This window comes from Eretmochelys imbricata, chromosome 2, assembly GCF_965152235.1.
Source record: "Eretmochelys imbricata isolate rEreImb1 chromosome 2, rEreImb1.hap1, whole genome shotgun sequence".
NCBI lineage: Eukaryota > Metazoa > Chordata > Testudines > Cheloniidae > Eretmochelys > Eretmochelys imbricata.
Window position 1 is genome coordinate 257,659,289 of NC_135573.1, and position 23,640 is coordinate 257,682,928.

The 23,640-nt window shown below is 45.8% G+C and overlaps 1 protein-coding gene across 1 annotated transcript in view; it reads left to right on the top strand.

The window, feature by feature from the left end:
• The first annotated feature begins 338 nt into the window (after positions 1-338).
• Positions 339-23,640, top strand: part of PLCD1 (phospholipase C delta 1) — a 79,762-nt gene continuing 56,460 nt past the window's right edge. Inside the window, exons 1-2 of the mRNA XM_077809515.1 lie at positions 339-469; positions 9,614-9,778. Of these exons, the coding sequence (XP_077665641.1) occupies positions 370-469; positions 9,614-9,778 (265 nt within the window). The 5' untranslated portion in view covers positions 339-369. The remainder of the gene's footprint in view (positions 470-9,613; positions 9,779-23,640) is intronic.

The following is a 23,640-nucleotide window of genomic DNA, read 5'->3' on the forward strand; positions in this document are numbered from 1 at the left end:
CGGCGGGGGGCGGCGGGGGGGGGGGGGGGGGGCACCTGGGAATTTTATTCCCCCTGGCGGTGACGCGCAAAGAGTTTAATTGCGGGGCGACTTGGCCCTTCGCCACCGCGGGAGCTGCTGTAACTTCTCCTCCAATCTCTGCTGCCTGCGAGCAAGCCGGGAGGAGAGACATGCCAGCGTCACACCCCCGGCCTGCCTCCTCCCTCTCCTGCCGCTGTTGCTTCCTGAAGCTTGGGACGTTGTTTAATAACAATCTCTGGGGGCTGGCGGGGGGGGGGACTTGCCGGATCAGAGCAGGACAAGGGCGGCTGACTGCTCCCCAGTCCGCTCCAGCAGCCCCGTGCCTCTCCCTGGATCCCAGGCTGGACCATGCAGTGCTTCTGGAGACAGCCCAAACAGAGCAAATCCCAGGACAGCGTCTCGCAGGAGCAGAGCAAGAGAGTGGCAAGGCAGAATGGCATCCGGCTGGGTAAGGGGCGAGTCAGAGCCAATTCCTCGGTGCTGGGTTCCTGGCGGCCAGTCTAAATCTGGTCTTTGGCACTCTCTTCCTAGCGGTGGCAGGGGCCCTGGTCTCGACCCCACCCAAAAGTAAGCCCCCGAAACTATTTTTAAACTCCGGAGGTTTCTTTTCGCTAACCACCGGCCTCCAGATGTGCAAGCTGGTTGGTTTCAGGCATGGAGGAAGATTGGATCTTTTGGGCAAAGAGGCCATTTCGAAATCAAAAACTTCTTGTTCCCCTTATGCTGAAATATAACTGAGCTGTTGATGGCTGTACGGTGGATGTATAGGGCACAGTGATTTTCCACTCTGGTTTTAGTACTTATCAGGACTACATTATTAATTATTATTATTTTCTTATTAGTTATTATTATTACGATGGAGTCTAAAGTTGCATTCAAGGGTCTGAATTAGATTGATTACAAAAAACCGGAGGAAATTCAGAGCAAGTTTCCTAACCTCTGCGTTATTCACCGATCACTGATTAATGTTGTGTGAATTTACACCAGGGATGATTTTGGTCTTAGCGTCTTTCTTCTCAGCAGATATACCCTGGCTACAAGGGTGCTGGTGGAAGTTGGAGGAGTTTCAGACTTTACTGCAGTATTGCTCTGAATTTTATCCAAAAGACCTGTTTGCTTATTTACACTAACACCATTAGATCTGAGCTACTGCAGATAGTAGACACAGGGTGTGGGTGTGTTACAGTAGTTGAAATTTAAAATACTGTCAAAGCATAGAAATCTTACTCATCTGTAGACGATATGGAGATGCCTATTGTTACAGTCTCATGTACACATCTCATGAGTGCCTCTGTCTTCTGGGTCTCTATTTCAGCGCCATCACTGAAATTTTCACTGTAAGGTTGGGACCGATCATGTGTTGGGGTTACAAAGGGTGTCATTTTTAGGGTCTTTAAATTGTAATCCTTCCTGGTCAGGGACTTTGTTTGTGAAGGCTCATCTACTCTGTAGTATTGTATGTTGTCGGGACACTATTTTACCATTATTAAATATGACACATTTCACTCTAAATATTGTACATTAAATAGCCCAGGATTATGTGGTTGGTATTTACTGGGGAGAGCGGAATAGTATCACGGGGTTGGAAGGGACCTCAGGAAGTCATCTAGTCCAACCCCCTGCTCAAAGCAGGACCAATCCCCAACTAAATCAGAAGGTGGCTGCCTTTCTGAAACCATATTTAGGGAGATTTAAAAAGTTTTTTTTTGACCCATACAAAGATATGTGGATAATTTCAAAATATATTTTGTATAATGCAGAGGCCGCTAACTAAGTAAGGCCCCAGTCCTGCAGCCTAATCTTTGCAGGTTTAGGACCTAAGGTGGAAATCGACCAGTGTGGAGGGCTTGGTAAAGGTCCTCAATGCGAAGTATGCCTACTATTTTCCCAATTTAAGTTCTGTTATTATCATATAACTGGAAAGAAATGTCCTTAGCATACCCTGTAATGTTTGCAAGATCTTTAAATAACCTGGTAATAAAACTGGTGTGTATTGTGACTGTGGTTTCTTTCATGCAAAAACTTCTGAAGCCACAGTGGATGGATCTCCCATTGATGCAGAAAGTAGATATTCAAAGCAAATCCCATTAGCTCCAAACAGGATATTAGACAAGAAAATCTTGTCAATGGGAAAATCAAGTCTGAGATTAAGAGCCTGCTAAGAAAAGATTTGTTTATAGAAAGTAGTTCAAATAAACGCCTAGGAGTGTTGTCCCATTGGCATTGCTGTCTCTCTCTGGTATTTATCTGGGATCTATTACCATAATATCTGAGGACTTCACAGTCTCTGATGTATTTATCTTTGTGGCATCCCTGTGGGGTAGGGAGGGACTGTTATTCCCATTTTACAGAGGGGGAACTGAGGCACAGAAGAGTGACGTGACTTGCCTAAGCAGGGGTGCTGGAACAGTTTGTGCTGAGAACCATTGAACCAAACTGTAAACCCTGTATATGATGGAAATCATGTCAAGCCCGGGGATACCAGAGCACCGCCAGCTCCAGCACCTATGTATCTAAGGTTACATAGGAAGTCTGTGATGGAAGAGGGACTCAAACGTAGGTCTCCTAACACCTAGGCTAGGGCCCTAACCACTGGACCATCCTTCTTCTGGAGAGCAAAACCCACAGTTATCCTCAGAGCAGTTATACCGCAGACAGTGCCCGCTCATCTATACCAGTGTGCTTCCACTGGAAAGAGGATAGCTTTGGAAAAGAGGGTAGCTCACTCTGGACTTTGTGTCATTATTGATATGGCTGAGATTTGAACAACTATTCTCTAGCCAAAAGGACCTGTGTCAATATAGAATCATAAAAGTGTAGGACTGGAAGGGACCTTGAGAGGTCTTCTAGGCAGTCCCCTGCACTCAAGACCAGAGTAAACGTTATCAGTCATTCTAGACCATCCCTGACAGGTGTTTGTTTAACCTGCTCTTAAAAACCTCCAGTGATGGAGATTCCACAATCTCACTAGGCAATTTATTCCAGTGCTTAACCACCCTGACAGGAAGTTTTTCCTAATGTCCAACCTCTAAGCCTCCCTTGCTGCAATTTAAGCCCATTGCTTCTGGTCTTATCCTCAGAGATTAACAAGAATAAGTTTTGTCCCTCCTCCTTGTAACAACCTTTTATGTACTTGAAAACTGTTATGTCCCCTCTGGACTCTGCAGACTAAACAAACCCAATTTTTCCAATCTTCCCTCATAGGTCATGTCTTCTAGACCTTTAATCATTTTTGTTGCTCCTCTCTGGACTTTCTCCAATTTGTCCATATCTTTCCTGAAATGTGGCTTCCAGAACTGGACGCAATATTCTAGATGAGGCCTAATCAGCGCAGAGTAGAGGAGAAGAATTACTTCTTGGGTTTTGCTTACAACACTCCTGCTAATACATCCCGAAATGATGTTTGCTTTTTTTGTGTGCAAGTGTTACGCTGTTGACTCATATTTAGCTTGTGATACACTATGACCCCCAGATCCCTTTCTGCAGTACTCCTTCCTATACCAGCCTCCAGTGCCCATGGGGGGCAGGAGAAGGGAGCTAGTCACACCCCTCTATCAGCTTCCCCTTTCTTTCCTGAATTTCTCAGCCTTGCCTTTTCCCTGTCCACTGGTCCTGCCGTCTCTGCTCTCATTTCCTCCTAGCTTCCCTGCCTCCTTGCTCTCTCCCATCCTGTTCCTTGCTGACTCTTTCCCTGGAACCTCCCTCTGCCCAGGTCATCCAAGGTGACTGCTTTTTTGGTTCAGATTCCTCCTAAAGTCCATATGTCTTCTGCCCAGCCTCTCAGTGTTAGTTGGAAGAACTGTGATGCACCTACTAGCAAACCATGCAGGGCTCTGTAGCCTCTCTCTGGACACCCAGATCATGTGTGTCCGTAGAGACTTGCGTCCTCACATGCAATTTGGTGTTCCGTGATCCCGCTGGAAGCAGCGGGAGTATTCGCTAGGCTGTCGGATCAGGCCCTTAGTCTTCAAGCTCCTTGGGACAGGGATTGTGTCTTCCACTGGGTTTCGTACAGCGCCAAGCATATTGTCAGCACTTGACATTATTTTTCCATTGATGCCCGTGTTTAATGTATTGTGGCAGCAGGATGTAAAGTTTGTGCATAATACAGTGCATGTGTGTAATGGAACATGTTACGGTTAATGGGTGTTACTCACTACGCATTCATGTACTGATCAGTTCCTTCCATGCTCAGATCTGCATTATCTTCTCCACTGTGTGAAATCCCTTCCCACCCATTTCATAGTGACAGAGGCAGCAGTGGAGCTGGAAGCAGAGCCCAGAGCCGTGCTGGGATGGAGGCACAATACCTCCACCTGGCTGATGCTGGGCTTCCGTAGATTCTCCCCGGAGCTGCATGAATCTCATCCATCTGTGAGCCTGGGGGATCTCGGCAATTGCTGGTTCCATGAGTAGAGTGAACCCTACCCAGGAATGATTTGAGGGGAAAGGCTCATGTTCTCCCCCAAACCCAGAACTTTCCTATGGGAGTTTCCTAGAAGAAGAAAGTGATCAGCAGGTATCCTAGAAATCAGTTTCCCATGAAAAAATGCAGAATTTGCTTTTTTACAGAAAATCTTTAGTTTTTACATTTTGTGAAAAAAATAAAAACACCTATTAACTATGAACTAAATTTTACTGAAAGTACCAGAGACGCTTGTTCAGTGCGTGCGACCTCCTCCACTGGTGGTTGATTGTTGAATGGCTTTAAATTTACAGTGGAACCCCATTTATCTGATTTAATTGGGACCGGAGCCAGATCGGATAATCAAAAATTGGAATGATCAGGAGAACTGGCAAAGAGCTTTCTGTCCCTTATTTTAAGATGGGAGGGGGGCTTGAGCGGTCATTCCCTTGCCGTGCTGACAGCTGGAGCCCACTCACCTGGGGCTGACCACCTGAGTCCTGCCACTGTCAGACTGATGATTCTGTTAATGGAGAACTTGGATAAATGAGGTTCAACTGAATATCAATAAAACATTGTGTTCAGCTGATACCTGTATATTTTGTGGCCTGGGAAACAAAAGTTCAGCGTTTCGTTTTAATCACAGAAAAATGCTGATTTTTATGTTTTTTTTTATCATGGTGATCAGGTCCTAGTTTAATTAACTTTGATCACCACCCTATGAGAGAAAGCTCAGAGGCCCAGTGGTGCTCTCAGACAGAGAGGTGTGTAACAAATGTAATATCCAAGGCAGTGCTGGGGAAAGAGAGACCTCGATAACCTTGCCAGGATCTCCATCTCATTTCTCATCTCCTCTAATACCCTTTGCCTCTGACTCCTTGAGCCAGCCTGAGGATCTCGGCCTACTTCTCGGCTTCTTTAAAGTAATCTAGTGCTGGTGAAATCTATTACAAGGAAAACGCCTGGAGAGTGAAGTCTGCTGTCTTTCCACAGGGCAACAGGCAACATGACAGAGGTGTATGGAGGAAGTGTTCAGGTGCTGTGCCCTGGAGGAGATCACCGAGCAATGACTTGGTGGGATCCCGGAGAGATTAAGGCCCAGGGCTCCTGGACTGTGTTCCCACTTAGCTATAAACTCCCAGGGTGATATTGGACAACTTGCGCGTTAACGTCCCAAGGCCTGAGTTTCTGTGTAAAGTGGCTATGATAATACCCATTTCACAGAGTGTGGTGGGGTTAGTTACTTAATGTTTGTAAAGTGTTGTGAGAGCCTTGCTAGGAAGGTACTTGAAATCCCAAAATCCAGAGTTATTTTTACCCAGATTTCGGGCTGTGCTTAGCAACCTAAAATGTTGCCTTTGGTCTGATCCACTACAGCACAGTCTTTCTGCCTCTTCTCTAGCCTACAAGCACACGCCGGTGCAGTTGTCCGCATGCTCCTGGCCCTGCTGTTGTTGTTATTATATATTATTTGTATTACCATGACACCTACGAGTCCCAGTGATGGACCAGGGCACCCCTGTGCTAGTAGCTTTACAAACACAGAACAAAAAAGACAGCTATCTCAAGCTGGCCACACCAGTTTTGGGGGCTGGCTCATAAACTCTGAATGTTTGGGGTTGGCAACACTGACTCAGGTGATCAGCTGTTCCTCCCCCTATCCCCAGCTCAGCCTGTAGCTTAAAGACACATTTCAGCTCTAAGTATGATGCTGTTATACCTCCTTCAGTTGTAGCTAAGCCTAGTTAGGTTTCCTGTCTGACCCGTCAGGTGTTTGCTGTTGATGTGTCACAGGAGGTTCTTAGCTGCAGACAAACTGTGTACTAATCAGCTGTGGATTTTCATGCCTGAAATGGTCCCTAAGTAGCCTGTTACCAGCCCCTTCCAGATGGTAGCGGCTCACATCAGCTGTATGTTTAAAGTAGGAATGAAATAAATGACACAATGGAAATCTGCACAACAATCACATTACTATCCCCTAGCCCAGCTCAAATTCCTTTTATCTGTTATGAATCACACTGCAGGAATGACCTTTATGCTGCATTATGTAACACTGGGAAGTGTCCTAGGGAACTGAATTATCCTGATGACTGTGAATACCAACGCGTGCTGCTTAATCAGGAAGATGTTGGCAAAAATTCCACTTAATGGGGTGCATTTGACTAGTGCCAAGGAGTTAAGTGGTGTTTAACCAGCTCTGGATTGTGGCTTTTTATATAGGGCAAGAGGTGTGCATGATACCTCAAAACTGACACATACTGTGTCTGGAGAAGTAAGACGTTATTGTCATCATCTCCCATTCCTATGTTCTTCCCAGCACATGCTCCATATTGTTCATTATAATGTTCTGCCATCTGGTTTCCCCCAAAGGAAATAGCTTAGTGGTCAAAGCATTAAGTTGAGAATTTCTACTGTCTCTGGAACCCCAGGTTCAGATTATTATGACAGTGGGGTGGGAGGAGGTATTGTTTCATATTCTCTGTGTATATATAAAGTCTGCTGCAGTTTCCACGGTATGCATCTGATGAAGTGAGCTGTAGCTCACGAAAGCTCATGCTCAAATAAATTGGTTAGTCTCTAAGGTGCCACAAGTACTCCTTTTCTTTTTGCGAATACAGACTAACACGGCTGTTACTCTGAAACCTATTATTATGACTTTCATTTACAATGTTCACTACGTGTCCCAACCACAATCAGGGCTCCACTGTGCACTGCACAAACAAAGACAGGGTGTTTCCTGCTCAATCTTCATATGAATGTGGCTGTCCATTACTATAATATCTCAGTATGTCATAGTCTTCATTGTACAGTAGAAGAAGGGCTGTAAAGCGATTAAAAAAGTTAATTGTGATTGATTGCACTTGTTACTAATAGAATGCTATTTATATAAATATTTTTGATGTTTTCCATATTTTCCAATATATTGATTTCAATTACAACACAGAATACAAAGTGTACAGTGCTCACTTTATATTTTTTAATATTTGCACTGTAAAAATAAAATAGTATTTTTCAATTCTCTTAATACTGTAGTGCAATCTCTTTATCATGCAAGTTGAACTTACAAATGTAGAACTATGTACAAAAAATAACTGCATTCAAAAATAAAAAAAAATGTAAAACTTTAGAGCCTACAAGTCCACTCAGTCGTACTTCTTGTTCAGCCGATCGCTCAGACAAACAAGTTTGTTTACATTTGCAGGAGATAATGCTGCCTCTTATTATTTATAATGTCACCTGGAAAGAGAGCAGACGTTCGCATGGCACTGTTGTAGCTGGTATTGCAAGATATTTACATGCCAGATGGGTTAAAGATTGATATGTCCCTCAAGCTTCAACCACCATTCCAGAGGACATGCATCCATGCTGATGATGGGTTCTGCTCAATAACGATCCAAAGCAGTGCAGACCAGTGCATGTTAATTTTCATCATCAGAGTCAGATGCCACCAGCAGAAGGTTGATTTTCTTTTTGGTGGTTCGGGTTGTGTAGTTTCCACATCGAAGTGTTACTCTTTTAAGACTTCTGAAAGCATACTCCACACCCTGTCCCGATCAGATTTTGGAAGGCACTTCAGATTCTTAAATCTTGGGTTGAATGCTGTAGCTATCTTTAGAAATCTCACATTGGTACCTTCTTTGCGTTTTGTGAAATCTGCAGTGAAAATGTTCTTTAAACGAACAACATGCTAGGTCATCATCCAAGATGGCTATAACATGAAATACATGGCAGAATGCGGGTAGAACACAGAGCAGGGGACATACAAGTCTCCCCCAAGGAGTTCAGGCTCTAAAGTTTTAAATTTTTTTTTTTTGAGTGCAGTTATGTAACAAAACAAAACAAAAATCTACATTCGTAAGTTGTGCTTTCATGATAAAGAGACTGCCGTATGGTACTTGTATGAGGTAAACTGAAAAATACTATTTATTTTGTCATTTTTACAGTGCAAATAATTGTAATAAAAAATAATATAAAGTGAGCACTGTATACTCTGTATTCTGTGTTGTAATTTAAATTAAAATAGTTGAAAATGTAGAAAGCATCCAAAATATTTAATACATTTCAATCAGTGTTCTATTGTTTAACAGTGCGGTTAAAACTGTGTTTAATCGTGATTAATTTTTTTAATCACGATTAATTTTTTTGAGTTAAATCGCATGAATTAACTGTGATGAATCGACAGCCTTAAGTAGAACCTCAGAGTTACGAACAGTTCGGGAGTGGAGGTTGTTCGTAATTCTGAAGTGTTCGTAACTCTGAACAAAGCGTTATGGTTGTTCTTTCAAAAGTGTATAACTGAACATTGACTTAATATAGCTTTGAAACTTTACTATGCAGAAGAAAAATGCTGCTTTTAGCCATCTGAATGTAAATGAAACAAGCACAGAAACAGTTTCCTACCTTGTTAAATCTTTTTTTTTTTTAAAACCTTTCCCCTTTTTTTTTTTTTAGTAGTTTACGTTTAACGCAGTACCGTACTGTATTTTTATTTTTTTATTTTTTTGGTTTCTGCTCCTGCCTGATTGAGCATTTGCAGTTCAAAATGAGGTGTGTGGTTGACCTGTCAGTTTGTAACTCTGAGGTTCTACTGTATTGATTTTCACACCACCACATGAGGGACAGCAATGCTATCATCCCCATTGCATAGCAGGGGAGTTGAGGCGCAGAGAGATTAAGTGAGTTGCCCAAGTTCACACAGGAAGAGTGGCAGAGTGGGGTTTTGAACATAAATCTCCAGAGTCTCAGGTCTGTGCCTGAACCGCAAGACCCTACTTCCGCTTCTATACTAGTGGATCCCAATACCTCCCCTGTTTGGATGCTAATCACTGGCTTTTTAAGATCTCAACTGCATTAACACAACTCTTATGAAGAACATAATTTGTGTATCACGGGGTTTACTATGTGGTGATCTTTTGGACAAGACCATAAAAGCAAGGGTCCAGTCTCTCTGTCTGGGAAAGAAAAAAAGATCCTGGAGATTTTTGTTTTGTAAGGGAGGAGTTTGCCCCAGTGTTTTGCAAAATGCGCTCTCCCTCTACATTGTGCTAATAATTATCCTCTGGTGTCCAGCCCAGAGCTGGCTGCATTTCATTGGTGTATGTATATGACTTGGGGACTCTGCTGGATGGAAAGGTCTGTATAAATAGACATTAATTATTATACTAATGCTAATGCTCTTCTGTGCAGGCCTGCAAGATGACAGGGATCTGTTATTCCTCCTCAAGGGGAGCCAGCTGCTGAAAGTGAAGTCCAGCTCTTGGAGAAAGGAGAGGTTTTACAAGCTCCAGGAAGACTGCAAAACCATATGGCAGGAATCCAAAAAGATGTTGAGGTCTCCGGAATCACAGCTCTGTAAGTGACCATCCCCTTATCCTAGGGGCAGCATAATGTCCAGTGGTACGGTGTCTGGAGAGGTGATTGGTTGGGAGTGTAGGCCCAGGAGACAGGAAAGTAAAAGCAGGAAGTAGGCATTCCACGTACAGTCAGTGAGTCTGATCCAGTGCTCAGACTCCTGGTGTCTTTAAGCCAACTTTATGCCTTCTAGATTCAAGGCTACTTGAGGGGCTGAAATGGCCCCGGCATAACCTAGGCAGCTCTGAGGGCTGCTTGTGTCCCCCAGTACTGCCCTGTGCTTGAGAGGCAGGCCAGTGTAGGAATTCTCCCTTAGGCCTTGTGGGCTGTTGATGGTTGCTGTATGCGCCCAGAGTGGTGTAAAACAACTGTTTCAGAATGAGACCGGGCTGCAGCCCCTCCACCTACACCAAGCCCACCTAAGCAAGCAAAGGCTGCAGCCAGTGAGGACAGGCAGAGATACTTCTGGGTATGGACCGGGTCACACACACACAGACAAGGGAAAACCCAGCACAAAACTGAAGGGGCTCCCTTTTACTGCAGCTGTTGAGAATTGCAGCATCTCCATGGGAAAGTAGAGCGAGGGGCAGAGGAGATAGTGGGAGCTGCTGGCTCAGAGTCAGGCCCCAGAACGAAAGGGAGAGCTGCAGGGATCAAAGGGAAAGGGCAGGTGGCAGGTGTGCATTGTTGTTCCTCTGGCTTTGCGAGGCTGAGGTTGTTCTCATGACTGATTTAGAAACATGAATCCTGCCCATCATTGTCCGTAATAAAACACCCCAGCGCCACAATTGGTATTGAATGAGTGCAGGGAAAACCCAGCTGTGTCACAATCACCCTGCCGACATTGTTATTCATTATTTGTATAACTGTAGCGCCTATGAGGCCCAGACCCCATTGTGCTAGGAGCTATATCAACATAGAACAAAAGACAGTCCCTGCCCGCCAGAGTTTACAATCTAAGTAATCTCCTGCCCACAGATAATAAATGCTCTCCTGGACCTTGAGCCTATAAGGAAGAGGCTCAAACAGTTGCCCTCCGCCTCCACTCTAACATCTGCCACATGCCCAGGGGCCTGAATTGCAAGAGCTCCACTGCGTGGGGACAAATGTAGCTAGAAAGGCCATAGTGGAGAGAGAGAAACTCTGAGTTTGTCAGGTCATGGGCCAGTCTGGGCTTCACCGCTCAGAACACACACCTGAGGGTGACCAGAGATCCTGAACTACTACATGCTGTAACAAGTGAGGGTGACGAGCCCTGGCAGAGGCTGGGTGGGGAAAAAGGTGGCTGGTTGTTAACAACTGAAAGCTCGCATGCCTGTGCTTGGAGGAGTGCATCAGGCATGTGTGTTTACTGGCTCACCCGGCAATTTGTGTTTTTTTTTTTTTTATCTCCTTCTCAGCTGGCCATGGGTTTGTCTGATACAATTCTCCTGCACGGATCTTTGTTTTATAAGCTGCTAGGTGAATAATACCAAATATAGATTTATAGTGTGCGGCAGTGCAAGGTCACATTGCCCAGGTTGTTTGTAGAACGTTTGACTGTTACAGTTGAAACTAACCAAGCTAAGGGCCCAGACCTTCAAACTCAGGTGAGTAGTTCTTACTCCTGTGAGCAGTGTCTGGGATTACACCCGGGGTAAGGGCTACGCACCTGAGTGAGGGTTCAAATAGGACTGGGGTCTGGAGAGGAAGGGTGGTCTTGTTTAAGAACTGGATTAGGACTCAAGCAATCTAGCTTCAATTCCTGGCTCTGCCAGAGACGCCTTGTGTGTATCTCAATCTCTCTGTGCTTCCATTCCCATCTGTAATGGGGGATTATAATATTCCCTCTCCTACCCTGTTTATGCTGTAAACGCTTCAGAATAGGAACTGTCTCATTAGGTGTTTGCACAGTGTCTAGCATAACAGGGCCCCAGACTCAATGGAAGCTTCCAACCACCACTGTAATTGAAATAATAATAAAGGCCCTAGCTAACTCTCTCTCTCTCCAGTTAAGTCCCATTCTATATAGGTTATGGACGCAAATGAAAGTAACTATCAAAGTCCTTGCCCAGATAACGTCTACTTTGAAAACAAACAAGGGTGTGAATTAAAATAGCACACCGTTCAAACAGGAAAAAGGAAATGGCAAATGTAATGTGTGTGAGTATTCTCCAGGCTTGCTGAGGCCCTGAATGCACTGGCCTTTTAAGGGTTTTAGGGAACTGTATTATAATTTGATCTATTGATTTACTTGTGTTTAGTTTCTTTAATGTTGTAAGCCACCACCATAATATCTGGACACATGACACAGATTACCAAACTATCCACAATATTATATGATATATTCAGGTAACATCTCAGTGGGTCTCTCTAGATCAGGTCCCCATATACTAGCTGTTTGTAGCAGATCGCTGACTCACCACTGCAGTGCCTCCTGCTGGTCATCTGGGACTTAGCTTGATTCCAGCACTCAGAGCACCTCCTGTTGGCTAGTGTCTCTCCTTCCTCAGGCCCCCGGGTCTCTCCCAGACCCCAGTGCCCCTTACCTTGAGGTGCTGCCCCACAGCAGTGCCCCCACACTCTGGGTCTCCCTTCCCAGGGGAACCCCCTTCCTCTATGCCCACCTTGCCTCAGTGGCTACTGCCAGTCATCATCTAGCCCCCTTTCTCCGGGGCAAACTGCAGTCTGTAATGGCCACTCATCATTGGCAAGGGGGTTGGACCAGCTACCTCTGCCTATCCCTGGGCTTCACCTCTGCAGCCCCAGTACCTCCTTAGGCCTTTAACAAGGCCCCAGCCTGGGGAGTTGCCCAGCTGGAGCTCCCTAGCACTGCTCTGCTTCAGGTACCCTGTGCTCCCAGGCAGCCAGGTCCTTCGTACTCCAAGCTGGAGTGAGACTAACCCAGCTTCTCCCTTTAGCCCTTATATCAGGGCCAGCTGTGGCCGCTTCCCCAGTCAGCCTACCTTTTCTCCCAGGAGCAGGGTAACTGCCTCGCTACAGTGCTGTACACGCATTTAGTAAGAGATGTCCTTGCCCCAAGGGGCTTAAATAGACATGGCAAGGGAGAGCTCAGGCACAGACAGATTCAGTGGCTTGCCCAAAATCATACTGGAAGTTTGCAGCAGAGCTGGGATCTGGACTGAGAATTCCGGAATTCCAGTCTGGAGCCATAACCAGAAGCCCAGTTCCGTCTTTGTGTTCAGCGTTCGCATTCCATCCCAGGGGGTTCAGAATGATTACCTCGTGGTGCTGGCTGGGTTAGAGCTGGTAATGGTTTGAGTTTGATTAACCATCTGTGTGCATCTGGGCTTGCACAAGCATATCAATGTACATTTTCCTGATCACAGCATAAACTAGCTTTAGTTTTAAGGTCCTGGGAATATAGTGGATTACACTTAGCTGGTGTAGTTTCCCTGTACCAGGCATTGTGCTACAGCTGTCTTCTTTCTCTGGTCTTGTATTGGTAAGCATTCAACAGCAAGGAAGTGCATAATAGGGTCATCGTTTAAAATATAACATAATGGAACATAGAAAGCTAACAAGGAGCACAAGAGTAAACGTGTTGTGTCAGGTGCTTAACATTTTGCTTTTAGGTGACTGTTACTTTGGATTTTAGTTTGGGACCTCTATAAAATCCCAGGATTAGCATCCATACAAGCAGACTCCATTTTCCAGGCGGAAAAAAGAATCAATCATGTGAAAGCTGTGAAGTGTGAGCATAGCTAAGCAGAGTGAGATAGAGGAACCACAGCACAATAACCTCTCAGGAGGGCACCGGTCGTGTTTCTGATTTGAGAGATTTCCTGCTAGAGTGGCTACTGGATGTATAGTCACACAGAAATAATTTTGTTTTAAGCCATTGTGTGGTGGCCACCAATGGTGAACAACATGAGTCTCGACAGCTTGAGCTGCAAAGCCAAGCTGTAGCTGAGGGCTGTAACAGACTCACATCCTCTATGTGGGTCAGGCACAGCGGGGGATCTGTAACACACATCAGTGGGTTATAATTGCTCCTCCTGGTCACGAAGAATAATATTGGATTTCAAACCAAACACTTGTTATCGACCAAGGACCTTATGGTCTTTTATATTTTAAATGTTCTGATTATACATTTAAAATAGTTGTGAATTATGGGCACTTGAAAGATTCTGGCTTGACATCCTGGGAGACTGATGTCTCTGTTTACAGAACTCATCTTGGATCTAATCTGCCCTCCCTGTGGAGCCAGCTAGTACAGGAGCCCATTGATTTTTGTGATTCTGGCATGGTTCAGTGAGGCCTACAGGACCAGATGTTCCAAGGAGCATAGTACATTGGGTGCACATTGGATGCTTGGCTCTTTTGGAAACCTGGTCATGAGTGTTGCAATGGGAGCTGACTAGTGCCGAGCGCCTTTGAAAAACTGGCCCTAATTGTGGGTGAAAATGTGGCCCGTAATGCCCAAGCCCTTTTGCTCTGCCTGGCATTCTGGTTCACCTGTTTTTGCTTTGAAGCTGGAATGATTACATTGCAATCACCCTCTCATTCGTTTCTGTAACAGCAATCATAAAAGTCAAAGCCACAGAGGCCTAGTAAATTCATACAGACATGTGACCAGTGAGAGCTCTCATGGGAGAGAGATGGGAGCAGGAGTGAAAATCCTGAATGTTGTTAATCTTCTGTAGTCAGCTGCTACTCAGATATTTTGACACCAGTGTATGTTTCATAGCACATTGAAACACTGTACGCAGCCATCTAGGACGAGAAGTGAAGGGGAATATCCTATCCAGTCCAAGGTACAGCAGGAATTTAGAAAGTTGGGCCCAGATCTTCAAACATATTCATGCTCCTAACTCTCGTTGATTTCAATGGAAGTTAGGCGCCTAAGTCCCTTTGAGAATCTAGGCCCTGGCTCCACATCAGGATTTGGGAAGATCCTTGGGACTAGTCCTTATGCTTTTCTTAAAGGTTCATGGGGCCTGACACTGCTCTCCCTGAATTTTGCCTCTGATTTCAGTGGTAGCGGGATCAGGCCCTAAATGGCCACGATCTCAGCTTTTATGTCTTCCTACCCTCTGTTGATCCTAGGCCTAGCACCATAATGAGGCATCAGTTTAGTGCTGGCCCAGCCCAGCACCACTTCCTGCAGCACACTGAGTTTCTCTTGGACTTGTCCCGGCACTGCCCCAGCCTGGTGCTGCTAGGCCCACGAGAGCTGGCTCACAGCCTGAAGGCAGTGTGGCTCCAGAACTCCTCTCCTGCTCGTTCACTACAAAATCTCACTGGAAAGGAGCTCTGGTGATTTCCTGCGCACTGCCCTGTACAAGGGCGAGCCGCAGAGCCGCAGCAGGCATCAGAAACATTGCCCCCCAGTGCAGCAGGGAGAGGGAGTTGGGAGTTGTGTCTTCTCAGTATGATACACAGCTTTGAAAGCAAACAGATGTACATGTTGGATGGCAGAAATGAGAGAGAGTTTAGAAAGCTCCCTGCAGCCTGTTCCTGGAATGGAGAGAAAAACCCTTGACCCTATGGGACTGTATTTCTAGTTACCACCATCCCCCCTTCATATAATGAATTGGCAGAGATTCCTCTTCGTTAGTAGCTAGCATAATAAATTCATAGATTTCAAGGCCTGAAGGAACCATTGTGATCATCTAGTCCAGGTGTTCTCAAACTTCATTGCACCGTTTGACAATAAATTTTCTACTTGACCCCTGGGGTAGGGGAGGTCAGAGCCTGAGCCCTGCTGCCCTGGGTTGAGGGAGAGGGGGCTGTAGCCCGAGCCCCATTGCCCCAGGTGCAGGTGGAGCTCAGGCTTCAGGTTCAGTCCTGGGTCCCAGCAAGTCTAATGCTGGCTCTGGCGACCCCATTAAAATGGGGTCACGACCCACTTTGGCGTCCTGACCCACAGTTTGAGAACCACTAATCTGACCTCCTGTATAACACAGGCCATGGAATCTTCCCAAGATAATTTCTAGACCATATCTTATAGAAAAACATCCAGTCTTGATTTAAAAATTGTCGCTGATGGAGACTCCACTTTGACCCTTGATAGGTTGTTCCAATGATCAGTTTCTCTGCCTTGAAAAAGTTGGGCCCTATGTCCAGTCTGAATTTGTCTAGCTTCAGCTTCCAGACAGTGGAACATGTTATATCTTTCTCTGCTAGACGGAAGAGCCCATTATTAAATATTTGTTCCCAGGTAAATTCTTATAGAATGTGTTTAAGTAAGGCCTTAACCTTCTCTTTGGTAAACTAAATAGATTGAGCTCAGGAAGTCTATTGCTATAAGGTAGGTTTTCTAATCTTTTAATCATTCTCATGGCTCTTCTCTGAACCTGTTCCAATTTATCAACATCCTTCTGGAATTGTGGGCGTCAGAACTGGACGCAGCATTCGAGCATAGTGGATGGCAGTGGGTAGTTGTTCAGAATTAAAAACAAACGCTGGGCTGGAGTGACAGCATTGAGTTCAGCTATTTACCTAGAAAGGGTGAGTTCACTCCGCTCATATAAAGCCCAAGTTTTTGGGCCCTTTGAGTGTGGGAGATCCAGGAGCTGACCTCTACCTTCCAAACCCAGGGCCAGGTGTGGGGCTGCAAAAAATCTGGATGTGAGTGATTTGGCCCAAGTGCCAGAGGAAGCCTGTGGCGGAAGCAGGGGGACTGCCCTGATGGTCAAACCCCTAGGTGTGAGTTTAGTCCTGCAAGGCCGTCCTTCTCTTCAACCAGAGATGTTTCCTCAGGAATTAGTGTTCCAGGTTTAGGTGCATTATAAGGTTTTACATCCTCTGAATCATCGTCCCAGTCTGAGACTGGTTTGTGCTACATTGATCTGTGGTGACCCCGATGAGCCCTGACACCAGGCTCATCCTAGCCTTGTCACAGCTTTTGCTGCGCCGTCTCAAGCCCACTGCACTTGGGGCCAGATGGTCGCAGTGGTAAACTGCCCTGCAGTTGGGTTGGTCTGAAGCCACATGGTTCTGGCAGGAGTAGGGAACGGTTCAGCACTTCAGGCCGTGCACAGATGGAACAGGCCTGCTGCATGATTTCTTAGGATAGTGCATTCTTTGCACTCCTTTGCAGCATGTCTGATCCACTGGTCGATTTGGATTGGTAGAGCCACATTGCCTGCCCCCATTGGGGTGGCTTGTGTCCTGGGAGCACTAGCTGGGAGCTGTCGCTGCTCTTGAACCCAGCACAGGGGTGGGAATGTGATGAGAAGGAAGGGTCTTTGCACCTTTCCTGCCTTGTGAGTGCACCCATCCACAGGGCTGTCACAGTCCGGCCTCTTGATGTGCAGCCTGCATTAGATATAACAGAGAGAGCAGGACTCCTTGTTTATACCTTAGAGATGGAACACAGATGCAGGGCCAATATGGTGTATCCAGGCCTCCACACTACTCCAGTAGGCTCCAGGCCTCCACACGCAGCACATAGCATGGGGGCTTCTTGTTTGTACACTTTGGAAGTTGCCAGGTCGGCCAGGAGTCCCCTGTGTGCTTTATTCACTCCAGAGAGGTCAGGTCTATAGACCTGGTACTCTGTGTTGTGTTACTTGTCATTCAGCTACAGCGGCAGCGTGGAGCCTGTGTTGTTGCTGCCACTTATCTTCTCCCACAGGCTTCTGCTCATGAGAAGGCTTTCTGTCTGGGAACAAAAAAACCCCAAACATCGGCTCCCAGCTTTCAATGGAAAAGGGAGAGAGATTATGCTGGTCTCTCGATAACAGGTCATTGAAGTGACTGGATTAACAGATGGCCAAGAGGAAATGTCTGCTTTGGGAAGCTGGCAAATAGCCAGTCAGAGCAATACCTCGCGCTTTCCGTCGTCAAAGCACGTTACAAACCGCACCGCACTGAATGGAGGAGGTAGTATGTTCCTCAGGTGAAGGCCTCAGGACATATTTGTTCTATTGCTAGCTCTGATTCTGTCCTGTCATTAAACTATGGCCAAATCACGTAGCCCTTGGCCATACTAAAAGTTGCAGTTCTTTAACTACAATTGATTTTTAATCCATCTAGTTACGCCAGTGGAAATCCCTAATGTAGACTCACCTAAACCAGTGTAGTCGCTGCTTAACTTGGTTTAGATTAATTCAGTAAGGCCTTGTCTAAACAGGGCTGGTCGAAAACTTGACAGTGAAATTGTTTTCTGAGTAAATGATATTTTTCATGAAAAGTGTCTGCTTTTTGTGGAAAATGGCTTTTTGTGAACACCCCAAAACTAAAAATTTTTGGCTGAAAAATTTTGATCAAGAAATGACACTGCAGTGCCTCATGGGAGTTGCAGTTCAGGTACCTTATTCCCCCATTCTCCTCTATGGGTTGGATTCCCCAGCTGGACTACATCTCCCATGATGCAACACGACCAGGGACTCCTATGATACACTGCAGCGGCTCAGCCAGATGGGAAATGTAGTCCAGGTAGGGAGCCCAGCTCAAAAAAGAAAACCAGGGTATGGAGCACATGAACTATAACTCCCATGAGCCATCATGACAGCATTTTCAAATCAAATTGTTTGGGTATTGACTGAAAAATTTTAATTTTGGCTTAACAGTTTTAGCTTTCAATTTTTTTGATGAAACTTTTTAATTTTTCACAGAAAAAAAAGCCCATTTCCAATCAGCTCTAGTACATGAGTTTAATGGACTGGATTGAAAAAGTAACTTACTGATGCAGGCTAAACCGACTTAAGCACAGCTTAAAACATTTTAAGTGCATCTACCATAGGAATTTGTGCCAGTTTAACTAGATCAAATTTAAATCAGTTTACTTCAACCAGAGCAACTCTTTGAGTATAGACAAGGCATTAACCTCTTCATGTCTCAGTTCCGTCTTCTATAAAATAGGAATAATAACAGGGGTATTGTGGGGATTCAGGTCTCTGAGGCATTTTGCAGTCTTCAGTTGGAAGGTGTTCTACAAGTCCAGAGTAGTATTACTCATTAATCCTCTCAACACTCTTGTGTAGTAGATAGATATTATCCCTACTTACCCTCACTGAAAAGCCCTATAGAATTGAATACAAAATGGTAACTTTCCTGTAGAAGGTTTGAGCTGTCCTTTAGACTGGCTACTGAATCCCATGCATGGTTTACAACCTACTGAAAAGATCTAATTCCTTTTCAAATTCTATAGGTATGCAGAATAATTCTAAAGAGCCCTATTATTTTCCTTGTTTTCTGTTTAGTCCCTGTTAATTTCTACAGGATTTTTCCATATGGGTTTGCAGAAGATTTAGCCCAAAATTTGGTGAAAATGTGGCTGCCCATGTTTAGGCACGTAAATATAAGTGTCCTAATTTTCAAAGTTCCTGAGTCTCTACAGTTGCCATTAATTCCAATGGGAGTAACACACAAAGAACCAGATTCTTAGCTGGTGTAAATCAGGATAGTTCCTGTGAAGTCAGTTTATACCAGCCATTAGAAGTAATAGATTTTAAGACCAGAAGGGACCATTATAATCAGCTAGCCCAGTGAGTCTCAAACTTTTGTACTGGTGACCCCTTTCAAATAGCAAGCCTCGGAGTACGACCCCCCCTTATAAATGAAAAACACTTTTTTATATATTTAACACTATTATAAATGCTGGAGGCAAAGCGGGGTTTTGGGTGGAGGCTGACAGCTCCCGATTCCCCATGTAATAACCTCACAACCCCCTGAGGGGTCCCGACCCCCAGTTTGAGAACCCCTGAACTAGCCTGACCTCCTGCATAGCACAGGCCAAAGAATTTCACCCGATGATTTCTACATCTAGCTCAATAACTTGTGGTTAAAATAGAGTGTATGCTTCAGAAGAACATCCCGTCCTGATTTAAAGATTCCAAAGGATGGAGAATCAACCATATCCCTGGGGAATCTGTTCTAACAGCTAATTATCCCCACTGTTTAAAAAATGCCTCATTTCCAACTCAACTTTGCTGACTTCAACTTCAAGCTGTATAAAGGATGTTTTTTTATATAGTTTGGGCACAGTGCATGATTAGTGCAAAACCTGTTCCATTGATGGACTGAATGATCAGTAAAAAGAAAAGGAGGACTTGTGGCACCTTAGAGACAGTGTTTATCAGAAAGCCATTCATGACTGAGTTATTATGGGGGTTTAGGCATTTCCTTTAAAATGCTTGTGTAAAGTTAAAAGGGTTACAAATCAGGGTTTCTGATTTTACCAAGTGAGTGGATGCAACGTTTGAATCTCCGATGCATCAACCCAGCTAAATTTACTGTAGGAAGAAAGGAAAGGGTGTGATATGGTGCCAAGCTTACTCTTTGCCAGCCAATGAATGAAATGCTTAGGACAATGAAGTCAACATAATTATTAATTACTATTATTTATTATTTCTATTATTCTAGCACCTATTAGCCCCAGTCATGTACTGGGACTCTACTGTGCTAGGCACTGTACACAAACAGAACAAAAAGAGCTTACAACGCAAGTACTGTATAAGACAAGAGACAACAAACAGATAGCTACAGACAGACAGAGGAGAGAGGACAAGGAAACAGTGAGATAATATTGGTCAGCATGATGCACAGTGGACTCAGAATACTAGCAGCCTAACTGTTGTCAAGATCTTTGTAGGGTTTACAGAAAAGAAGAGCTTAAAGGAGGGTTTTGAAAGAGGATCATGCATTCGTTTTACAGATGTTTACAGGAAGCTCCTCTCAAGCATGTGGGGCAGCAGAGGAGAAAGCACCAAGGTGCTTGATTGAACATTTAACAAGTGGGTGATGGAAGCTGGCATGAGGGATTCAGAGGCAGTAGTTGACCTTTCAGTACTGAATAAGAGCTGAGAGGTAGGGTGGGGTTAGGCTGTGAAGGGCCTTAAAAATGAAGAGAAGTAGCTCATGCTTACTGTGATCGATAAGAGGGAGCCAGTGGAGAGATGCAAAGAGAGGGGTGACATGGCAAAACTATACACCCAACAACCAGTCCATTGAAATGACCACTTCTCCCCCCTGATTGGCTGTACAGTTTTTCAGGAATTTTGGCTCCACAGCCGGATGTCTTTGTCTCTGAAAATATGTGCTGATGGGAATGTATTATGCAAAGCTCAAGTCACTGTGAAAACAAAACCACCTGACTAATAAGTCTGTTGATAATGAGTAGGAGTACTTGTGGCACCTTAGAGACTAACCAATTTATTTGAGCATGAGCTTTCGTGAGCTACAACTCACTTCATCGGATGCATACCGTGGGGGGGTGGAGGGTGAGAAAACCTGGATTTGTGCTGGAAATGGCCCAACTTGATGATCACTTTAGATAAGCTATTACCAGCAGGACAGTGGGGTGGGAGGAGGTATTGTTTCATGATCTCTGTGTGTATATAAAGTCTGCTGCAGTTTCCACGGTATGCATCCGATGAAGTGAGCTGTAGCTCACGAAAGCTCATGCTCAAATAAATTGGTTAGTCTCTAAGGTGCCACAAGTACTCCCTTTCTTTTTGCGAATACAGACTAACACGGCTGTTACTCTGAAACTTGATAATGAGTGTTTATCAAAGTCTCTTAAGTTTTATCAAATGCGGACCTGCCCAGCTTTGCACTTTAAACCAGCCTGTTGCGTATCTCGGGCTATTTGCCTGCTGGGCGGTCTGCAAGATATCCCTATTCTCCACAGCACATGTTCTGCGTGGATTGTGACAGGCCCCACATGTCATGTTTTAGGGCCAAATTCAGAGGTTATGTGTAAGGGGCAGTAGTGGTAAGTGGGTGTGAGCCTAAAACTAGATCTAAGATATTCTAAAGGCAGTCTAAACAGTTCTCCATACCATGGTGCTGAGTATGACATAAAAATCTAGATGAATGGATTATAGAGGGAATCTTATAATATGCTTAAAATTTATGCACCAGATTCTTGTAAAACGTGTGTATATCTTAGATGATCCCACAATGAGGAGCAGCGTTTTACAACCCTGGACCTTCCCTGTGAAGGGAGATTTGTTGAATTCTAGACTGAATTGGTACAGAAGTCATAATCATTTTAGCTTTTAGCCCTTAATTGTTAATCACCTGTAGTGCAGCTGAAAGAAACTATGTTACCCTGTTAAACAAACAAAATAATGTTGATGCTTGTTGTGCCCAGCACGTTGTGTTTATTGTGATATGGAGGCTCTCTCACTGCAGATGTCCTAGCTGATGCTGTGGCTTTGTGGTTGGATAGTGTCTGTTGTCTGCTCTTGACAGTCTGCCAGACAGATCTTGCAGAGTTTAAACTGAAAGGGAGCTGGATAGAGAACTGTGAGCTCTACCTTGACAGACAGTTCTGTATGCAAATATGGCGGCTAGCTATTAGCATGTGGCTAAACCTCTCATTTACATTTTCTGGCAGTAAACAGATCTGATTCATTGAGTCAATTACAGTGTGTGAGAATAACTCAATGTCACTGAGTACCACATAGTACTGTCAGCTAATTAATAGGGAGAGGAATGGTGTCTGGCAGCTACAGCAGGTGACTCCTGGTTTCCATTTCCAACCCTCACACTAATGTGTCGTGTGATCGTACCGAATCACTTAACTTTTCTGTTCCTTAGGTTAGCCACCTGAAAAGAAGGGATAATAAAGCCTGGTGCACAGGGATGTTTGAAGACTAAGGGCTTGTCTACACATGAACGTTAATCTGTAGAAAGGTAGGGTGTACATGTAAGGCAGATTATCTGTTTGAACTGATGTCCCGGGGCCAGGACCGGATTAACCTTTTGTGGGCCTGGCTCCAAACATATTTGTGGGCGCCCGTGGGGGCAGTGGAGCCTGGCGCGGTGGAGTCGGTCTCAGGAGCGAGGGGCTGGACAGGGACGTGGTGTGGGAGGGGCAGCCCTGCTCCGCTAAGCCCAGTGGGAGGTCACTGTTTACAAACCGGCAGTTGCCAGACGCACAGTGGCCTGCCTGGCCCTGTGCTGCCAGCATGCCCCTTCCCCTCAGGGGCAGGCCGTGCCGTGCCACATATTCCCCCCTGCCCAACACTGGAAACCCCCACCTCTCCCCCATTCCCTAAGACCAGAGCCCCCCCCCCCAGACCCACTATGCCCATCACACACACCTCAGATCCTGCCACAAATGCACAGTGCCCTGGCCAACACCACCCCTGCCCAGCGCCCCCCTGCCCACAGCCCCACCACAACTGCCCAGTGCCCCACTCAGAACCTCCACTCCCTAGTGCCCCAATACACACAGATCTTTCCCGCCCCCTCACAGCCCAGCACCACCCCCCGACCCTCCAGAGACCCGCTCAATCACGCCCTGCCTCCTGGCTGCACTCACTGGCCCTCTGCGAGGCGACTGTGTCTGCCGGGCTGTGCCTCCAGCTACAGCCAGGGTTGGTCCCGGGGTGGGGAATCGCTCCGGCCCCTCGGGAGTGGTGTGATCAGCCAGGCCAGGGCCTGTCCCGGATGGGCTCCCTCAGGACCCACTTGCCTGGAGGGGCCCAGCCAAGCCCCCCAAACTCCCCCCCGCCACAACTGGCTGAGACTCGCCAGGCTTCTGCACCAGTCCCAGGCAGCTCAGCTCCGGGGAGACAGGGGGGCCCCACAGGTGATGGGAAGCAGAGACTGCCCAGAGTCGGAGGTGCACTGGAGTCTGGCCAGAGGGCAGGGAGGAGCCGGCGGGTGGGGCCAAGGGGTGAAGAGGAGCCCTCGACTGGCCAGCAGGTAGGTCGAGAGGAGCAAGGGGTAGGGGGGAGGTAGGGTGGGAGCCTGCGGGCTGGTGGGGTCTCAGAGCACAGTGCAAGCAGAGCAGGCCGGGGTCCCTTCTGAGCATGAGCCCAGCTCCATGGCGCCATTGTAAACCCGGCACTGCCCGGGGCCAGAACTATGCAAGTCTCCCTGTGTTTTGCTGCAGGCATTTGTCTATATACAAATCAACTCCTTAGCAGATATTAACATCCAGGCAAAGCAGGAAGCAG